This window comes from Ursus arctos, unplaced genomic scaffold (assembly GCF_023065955.2).
Source record: "Ursus arctos isolate Adak ecotype North America unplaced genomic scaffold, UrsArc2.0 scaffold_12, whole genome shotgun sequence".
Taxonomy (NCBI): domain Eukaryota; kingdom Metazoa; phylum Chordata; class Mammalia; order Carnivora; family Ursidae; genus Ursus; species Ursus arctos.
This window is the reverse complement of record NW_026622786.1, coordinates 71728743-71737469: the sequence shown is the minus strand read 5'-3', so window position 1 is coordinate 71737469 and position 8727 is coordinate 71728743. Positions and strand designations below refer to the sequence as shown.

The 8727-nt window shown below is 47.5% G+C and overlaps 1 protein-coding gene and 1 pseudogene across 1 annotated transcript; one reads left to right on the top strand and one right to left on the bottom strand.

Moving 5' to 3' along the window:
- Positions 1 to 267: 267 nt before the first annotated feature.
- On the top strand, positions 268 to 1230 carry LOC113254283 (olfactory receptor 2A12-like; annotated as a pseudogene).
- Positions 1231 to 7367: 6137 nt separating this feature from the next.
- On the bottom strand, positions 7368 to 8315 carry LOC113254282 (putative olfactory receptor 2B3). The gene has a single exon (XM_026497476.4). The coding sequence runs from the start codon at positions 8313 to 8315 to the stop codon at positions 7368 to 7370; it is 948 nt and encodes a 315-aa protein (XP_026353261.1).
- Between the last annotated feature and the right edge of the window lie 412 nt (positions 8316 to 8727).

The following is an 8727-nucleotide window of genomic DNA, read 5'->3' as shown; positions in this document are numbered from 1 at the left end:
GGGGAGTAAGAGTGGGGTGACTGCATATGAGCACTTTGCCATTATTTGTTCTTTTAAGGCATTATGTCAGATGCTTCATATATATATTGCCTCTACTCCTCATAAAAACCCTGGGAGACTAGTTACATTTTACAGATGAGGAGACTGAGGCTCAGAGATGTTAAGTAACTTGTTCAAGACAGTAGAGTAATGGGGGTCAGAACTAAAATCCCTGCCTCCAGGGCCAACAGTCTTGCTGGACTACCAGACTTCGGATGATGTTTACATGAGCGTGATTCTCTTATAGGCCTCACCGTGTGGATGCCTCCAGGGCAGAACCGAAGCTGGGTTTCTGAATTTATTCTGCTTGGCTTCTCCAGTGACCCCACATCCAGCAGAGTCCTCTTCATTGCCTTCCTTTCCCTTTACCTGAGCTCAGTCCTGGGCAGTGCGCTCATCGTCACCCTGATCTGCCTGGACGTGCAGCTCCACACGCCCTGTGCTGCTTCCTCTGCATCCTCTCCCTGCTCGACACGAGTGCGTCACCGCCACCGTGCCCCAGATGTTGGTGCGCCTCCTCGCTCACTCTCAGACCATCTCCTTCGCTGGCTGCTGGCTGCAGATGTATGTGTTTGGTGCCCTGGGCCTAACTGAGTGTATTTTCTTTGTAGTCATGGCTTATGACCGCTGTGTGGCCATCTGCCACCCACTGCGTCATACTGTCATCCGCAGCTGGGGCCGCTGCACACAGCTGACAGCTGGGACCTGGGCCTGTGGTTTCTTCTCTCTGATCCATACTTTCCTCACCTGCCGTACTGTGGGCCCAACATGGTCAACCACTACTTCTGTGAAGGCCCCTCAGTACGAAGCTTGGCTTGCATGGATACCCACCTCATTGAGATGGTGGACCTGGTCATCAGTGTGTTCATGGTTGTTTTCCCACTATCCCTCATTCTGGCCTCCTACGTCCGTATTGGCCACACCATTCTCAAGATCAAGTCCACTCAGGGCTGCTGCAAGGCTTTTTGCACCTGTGCTTCCCACCTGACTGTGGTCACGCTCTTCTGTGTTCCAGCCACACACATCTACATGAGGCCCAACTCCAGCTATTCTCCTGAGCGAGACAAGCAGATCTCACTCTTTCACAATGTCTTCACTGCCTTCCTCAACCCTGTGGTCTATAGTCTGAGGAGCAAGGACATCAAAGGAGCTTTTCTTAAAGTGATGGGGTGGGGTGGGATGGCCTGGTGAATTGGGAGACAGGAGAGGCCTGAGGTAGAGTGTCCAGTGCTAAGGAAAAGGACAGGATTTGTAATGTATACAAATAATATTGTGCATTGGAACCAGTACAGCACCCGGTCAGTGGAACAAATGTGGTGCATGAAACCACCATGGCTGTCTTGCTGAACTTGCTACATTGTGGTGCAGTGACAAACAACTCCATAATCTTCATGACTTACAACAGCAGAAGCTCATTTACTGTTCATTTTTCGTGTCAGTTGTAGGTGGACTGTGGCCTTCTGCCATGGACTCTTGGATCCGATCCGAGAAAGGAGGCTCTATCTGGAATATCCCATTCTTATGACAAAGAGAAAGACATATGAAAACTCTTAAAGCTTCTGCTCAGAAGTGACACACATCTCTTTGCTGATATCCTACTGGCCAAAGCAGGTCATATGGTCAAGCACAATAGCAAAAGGGCAGAAAGCATTTTCTTCCCATGGAAAAGTAACACATGTCACATGGCAGTGGGTATGAATATGTAATTCTTCTGTAGTGAAAGCAGCAATAACGGGGGTGCTAATATAATCTACCGTAGTGGCACTGGAAGAATAGGATACATGTAACCAACATGAAACGTCGTAATTGTAAGTGGCATGGTACACGGACACAACAGAAGGCCAAGATGATGTAGGCAACCAAAGTGGTACAAGTAAACAGTGAATATATGGAGCCAACATTGAAAATTAAGCCACTGGTATATAGAACCAAGGCAGCCCTGACTTGGTGCTTAGAACCAATGTGATTTGTGGAGCTAATGTGGTATACTCTGCATTGTGGTACAGAAGGATGCAGAATCTGACGTTAAGTGGCCTGGGTTCTAGTACCACCCTCGTAACTTTTTTATGACTTTGGGCAATTCACTTTCTTTCTCTTACTTATTCATCTATAAAATGATCATCTTAAATGTAATGGTATCCAAGACCTCTGTATCTCACATTCTATGCCACAGTAGGTGGAGTAAATGAAACTCAAATGCAGTGAACTTATGAATCCTCTGTGAACCATAAAACAAGTAAGGAGAGCATAGAAGAATCAAAGTCGCTGCATGTGTGTGGTCCTTTGTAAGCCATAGTGGGCAGCGCACACAGCAGTGCCTCTCATTCTTTCAAGGGGTCTAAACGACATACGAAGCTAAGAATCCGGGCGTGGGGCCCCAGAGTTAGCGTGAACATCCAGCTTTCGTTCAGGCCTCAGTGGTGGCCCAAAGGCCTCAGGGATGAGTCGATTCAGTTCCAGTATTTCTCGAGCACCCGTGATGGCCAGCCAGTATCAGGCTTTGGGGAAACCAAAACAGTTATGTGGAGAGATTTGCAGTCATGAAATTACAGTGCCAAACCCAATGCCACAGTGACCCTGAAGGACTGATGACCTCATAGGAATGAGGTTCTCCAATGGGTGCCAGACACAGAGGACCAGACTACCTCTCACCCCACTGCCATCCGCCACTGCATACCCCAGCCCTTTGCAAGCTCTCCAGAACTTGGAGTCAGGGAGAGGAAGATAGAAACCCCAAGAAGATGAATATTATTTCTCCCACCACTGGAATGATAGCTCGAAATGGAAACGAAGCTCAGTTACTGAGAAATGAAGTTACAGTTGTCTCAGGAAACAAGTAGGTTCTGTAATAGAGAAAAATGGAGGGAAACCTACTTACCGAGAGCTGACAGGTTAAGGCCCTGGGAGGGAATTAAGGTTTAGCTGACACCTGAGGATGAGAGGAGTCACCCATGCAAAGAGCCAGGGAAATGGCATTTCAGGCAAGGGGATACTAGGTACAAAGGCCCTAGGTCAGGAAAGGACTTTACATTTTCCGAAGAGCTGGAAGAAGGCTCCTATGGTCACAATAAAGTGAGCAGGAGAGGTATAGATGACATTGAGAAGGAGGCAAAAGACAGTCCTGATGAGCCCAGTAGCAAGTGTTTACTGTATGCTCAGTGCAGTGGGAATGCTTGGGTTCTTTTTGAGGAGCAGTGCAGTTTTAGGGTGATGAACTCCATTGTGGGTGTGGCTTGAGGTGACCAGAAAGGAAGTGGAAGAAGAGGTCATTGGGATGAGAATATCTGGGAACTTACAGGTCAGGAGTGAGAACAAAGAACCTCCCTTTTAGAGAGTGACAGGGGGTGTGGTGTCCCCAGGGAGAATTCCAGGTTGAGGACACTGAGAGAGGCAGTGGCTGAATATGGGGCTGAGATGGCAAAGAGAGGGAGAACTGGGGAAAGGGAGGAGTGGGGACTTGCGTAAATGGGGGGGGGATGAGCAGAGTCTGGGAAGAATGAATGATTAGAGAGTTCTGGGTTTTCGGGGGTGGGAGATTTCATCTCTAGTATTTAGGTGCTAGTATTGTCCTAAGGCATTTACTCAGAGATGAAACAGGGCTGGGCTAGGCAGGGCATTTGGGTGGGTGGGTAGAACTGCAACAATGGGCTCTAGTGGGGCGCCTGGGTGGCTCAGTCATTAGGTATCTGCCTTCGGCTCAGGGCGTGATTCCAGGGTCCTGGGATCGAGCCCCACATCAGGCTCTTCCACTGGGAGCCTGCTTCTTCCTCTCCCACTCCCCCTGCTTGTGTTCCCTCTTTGGCTGGATGTCTCTCTCTCTGTCAAATAAATAAATAAATAAAAATCTTAAAAAAAGAAAAAATAAAAAACAATGGGTTCTAGTACCTGGCATGGCAAAGTTCCAGACAGCAGTTCCAGAGGGCTTCAGGCAGAAAGTGAAAGGTCCCATGGGTTTTTGAGGTGTTCCTTCCCCATCTGGGGGAGGGAGTAGGGAACTACGGGGTTGGTGGAGGAAACTTGGTAGCTGATGAGAGTTTCCTGCTTCTGGCCTTGTGGGGAAGTGGGCTGCCTCGGTAATGGGGGAGAAATCTTCCTGGCTGTTGGAGTTCCTTCCAGGTGGGAAGTCCACCTGGTGGCTCTTCTACAACTAGGCAGTCAGGGACCAGATAGTGGAGAGGTGAGGCTTGTGGCTAAAGTGTGATGAAGTTTTATTAGTTTCCCTATGAGGACAGATTGCTACAGTTTGTAGTTCAGGGTGATAATAGATTTTATCTTACCAATGGTGAACAGGCTGTATGTTTAAGCATCCGGGGTGAGGAATGGGGTGGAGGAGTGGTAGTGGCACAGTATTTTCAGAAGAATGGCTTGGGAGACCTGGTGAGGGGTTGGATTGAAGACCATCTGGGCATGGTTTGTGAAGGTGCTTGTCTTGGATGGTGCCAATGAATAGGGAGATGCTGAAAGATGTGACAAAGAAAGAAGGAAGACGACTTGATGGCTTGGTGTGTTGGTAAAACAGAGAAATCAAGGAAGGTAGCAAGGTTTTATCTAAGCCAGCTTTACCACCATCTCCGCTTCCCTACAGTTCGCTGATGAGAGCCAGTTGATTGCCCACTGTCATTCCTGGATCCCTGGCCCTGCAGAAAGAAGTCACAGCCCCTGTCCTGTTGGAATTTGGTCTATAAACCAGCACAGCTCATAGGAGGCAGATATGTATTTAGGGATGGGGTTAGAAATTACTATAGTTAGGGGCACCTGGGTGGCTCAAGTCGGTTAAGCATCTGCCTTCGGATCGGGTCATGGTCCTGGCCTCCTGGGATGGAGCCCTGAATCGGGCCCCCTGCTCAGCGGAGAGCCTGCTTCTGCCTCTGCCTCTGCCACTCCGCCTGCTTGTGTTCCCTCTCTCACTCCCTCTCTCTCTCAAATAAATAAATAAAATCTTTTAAAAAAGAAATTATTGTTAAATGAATTCTCTGTTAATTTGGGTTACAATGAGGTACGGCTTTTTGTTTTCGTTTTTGTTTGTTTTTTACTCCCTTCCCTGCCAAGTCTCCTTGAATTTTCCCTAGAGGCAACACTCTTGCATACATTTTTTCCTAATCACCTGGAATATTTTGCACCCTGAAGTCTAAATTTCCTGTATCCCCCTCTCTTCCAGAACTCCCCCAGTTCTCTCTAACCCTTAATCCCACAACACTGTTCTCTGACCTAATCAAATCCCCTTGTTCTCCCATTTCCTCCCATATACCACTATTATCTTGACAGAGCCTGGAAAGCATGACCAACTCCCATAATATCTCTACTATCCATCCTTTGCCCATGTGATTTGGGGGCTTGGTGGGTCCTGTTGGTCCCTCTATGTGGTATGTGCTTGCTCTCTCCCAATGCCGAGCGCCTCTCCTCAAGCCCCCTTCCTTATTGCTTTCTGAAATATGTTCAGCAAATGTCCTATAACCAGCTGTGAAATGTGAGGCCAAATATTATTCTTTCAAATTCAAGTGCCAAATATCATTCTTTCAAATTCAAGTTATAGTAATAACTGCCATTAATTAATACCACAATTATTATTACTTCATTTGCTGAGTTCAAAGCAACTTCAGTGATATCTGGTTGGGTTAAATCTGTATTACTTTTGTTGGAACCATTACTGTTTTATTGAGGACTATTCCATAATTCTGAGGCTAAAGAGGCCTGATATTAATCACAAGGTGGCTTAATAGTTTTGAATTTCCTTTGTGTTCAAAGCGGGAACCCGGCAGTGTTTTCCATGGCGTCATTTCGCTGAATAACCTGCCGCTTGTACCCATTAGGTGGTTTGGACTTTCGAATTCAAAGCTACATTTGGAACAGGAAAAGCTGGAACAGTTCTGTGGACCGTGGGAATTTAGAGTCGTGACAAAGATAAAATGAATGCCAGGAACTTCTGCCTCTGTTCCTCTTTTTTGTTTTCGTTTTTGTTTTTTTCCTGGTGGTAGAAAGTGTGAAGGGAAACTTGGAGGAGATGTTGTGAAGGTCTGTAGGGGCTCCTTGTGAGAGCTTGCCTTTCTGATTCAGGCTGCGTTGAAGCGTTGCTCGCCTTCCTTGCTACTGGAGTAGTGCCTGTCTTTTTGGTATGAGAGGCACTGGGTGGGCAGCACAATTCCTGAGATTCTGTGGAGCAACTTTTCTGCGCCTCCTCCAAGGTGCTGGGGAGTCTAAGGGGCCACAGATAGGCGTGGAGGGTTCTGGCACTGGTGAGAGAAGCCAGCACCGTCACGATCATTATATCCTCCCATTCCTGTCAGTATCCTCTTGAATCAAGTACTCTAGTAACACCATTATTACTCAGTTTAGATGTGAACAAATGTTTATTTAAAAAGCTCTACCATGTGAGACTCTCAATGAAGGTATCTTTGAGGAGTGCTGGCTGTTTGTAATCAGGGCCTCTTCACTTGGTATCCTGAAAGGGTGTTATAATTTTTCTGTATTCTTGCCAGTTTAGAGTTCACAAGCTTCTTGGTGACAGACCCAGACTTACTAAATCCACAGCAGAATGAAGAATAAACAAATGCCAGCACCTCCGTTTGTAATGCTAGTCATCCTTTCCAGGAAGCAGAATGGCCCCCACTTTGGAAGCTGAAACGGTCTCGGTCAGTTGCTTGGTAATCGTGGTATCAGGAAAGAGAAGTAGAGCATAACAAGAAGAATGGCGGTGTTTATGTAAAGCGTGCAATGCACCAAGCGTTGTTTTGAGAACTTCACCTACATTAACTATTCACAGTAATCTTGCGAGGTGATGATTTCCTGCAATATATGCAGCGCACTCTGACCCGGTGTGGTATGGTTTGGGTGATGTTTCATCTGTATACCAAGAGACCCCTCGAAATATCTCTTCACCACGGCAGGGACTCTCCATGTACCCTGGGACCCACACTTCCATGGAAGTGCTGGATGAACAATGACCGATTTCTGAACCCTATTTCTAAGGCCACTATTCCTTTTTCCTGACACTGTGTTTCTTTAGATCCGTTCATGCTCCTGATTGAGATAAAATAAAGTCACCGGTACGGGTCCTGTCAGTGTTCTTGTCCTGGCTGTCCTAAGTTGATTTAATAGATGCAATCCTCAGGAACTCAGCCATGAGTTGGCACTCTGTCTACAGTTGGGTCTCTTAATGTTTGAAGGTGGCTCAGCTGCGGCAGCCATCAACAAGTCCCACCCAGGCACCTGCCTTACATATTATCTCCCTTATCAGTCAGTGATTCTTGCCTATCCAGTGGGTAATGGGAGGGAATGGGGTGGAACTTGTGGTTTCAGGTTCGGTTGTGGCCTTCTGTGTTCCAGCGGCCTCACTCAGAGGCCCTGCCCCAGCCTGTTAACTTGAGGAAAGCCCTCTTCACATCTTTGTTTCTAAGACTATAGATGATGGGGTTGAGAAAGGCAGAGATAACATTGTAGAACAGAGCCAATTTCTTGTCCCGCTCTGGGGAGGCATTGGCCCCGGGGTTCATGTACATAAACATGGCAGGTCCACAGAACATGGTGACCACGGTGATGTGGGAGGCACAGGTGGAAAAGGCCTTGAATCGACCCTGGGTTGAGCGGATCTTCAAGATGGTGGCAAAGATGCAGACATAAGAGGCCAGAATGAAGGAAAGGGGTACCAGGAGAAGGATGAAGCCCAGGATGAAATCTACTTGGTCATTGAAGGATGTGTCTGCACAGGCCAGCTTCAGAACAGCAGGGACCTCACAGAAGAAGTGATTGATCTCATTGGGGCCACAGTAGGGCAGGCGCATCGTGAAGACAGTGTAGACTAGGGAACAGCTGATTCCCCACAATCCACAAAAGACCACCATTGCCCCACACAGCCATGGGGTCATGATAACTTTGTACCTGAGTGGGTGACAAATGGCTACATATCTGTCATAGGCCATGACAGAGAACAGCCAGCCCTCAGTGATGCCCAACACTAGAAAGATGTACATCTGGGCCACACACCCAACATAGGAGATAGTTTTCTTCTGGCAGATCAGATGTACCAACATCTGGGGCACAGTAGTGGTGACATAGCTCATGTCCAACATGGAGAGGACACTGAGGAAGAAGTACATGGGTGTGTGGAGGCGGGAGTCCATGTGGATCAAGGTGACAATGAGCCCATTGCCCACAAGGGTAGAGAGGTAGAGACAGAGGAAGACATTGAAGAGGACTGCATTAATGTAGGAATTCCTGGAGAAGCCCAGAAGGATGAATTCAGACACAGAGCTGTGGTTGTCCGAGGGGAAGTTCTGCATTCTCCTTCAGCTGCAGAAAGAGAAATGGGACTACTAGTGACCCAGCGTAGGATGCGCATTCAGGTACCATGACCATTCACGTGCTGACAAGGTCAGTGGTTACTCGGATACTACTTGGAACTAATATGAGGTCAGAGACTGAGGTCTAGCCAGGGCGAGGCTAAATTTGGGGAGGGGAGGGAAACCTTCTTGGAATTTTCTGTTTCTCAGGCCCAAATCTTTTTTTAAGACTGCCAGAATCTCATTTTATCCTATCAGCCCCAGCAAGACCACCTGCCTCCTTGTCCTTCCGGAGCACCATCACATAGGACATTGCTTGGGCTTCTCTCCCCTCCCCTAGTCCTGGCTATAAAATGCGATGATAATCTGAAGCTCTCCCATCCCTCTTCTCAAAAAACAAACACTCAGAACA

What these genes read in the sequence shown, in the direction of transcription:
- LOC113254282 (XM_026497476.4), bottom strand. Translation starts at nt 8,315, where the DNA reads ATGCAGAACTTCCCCTCGGACAACCACAGCTCTGTGTCTGAATTCATC.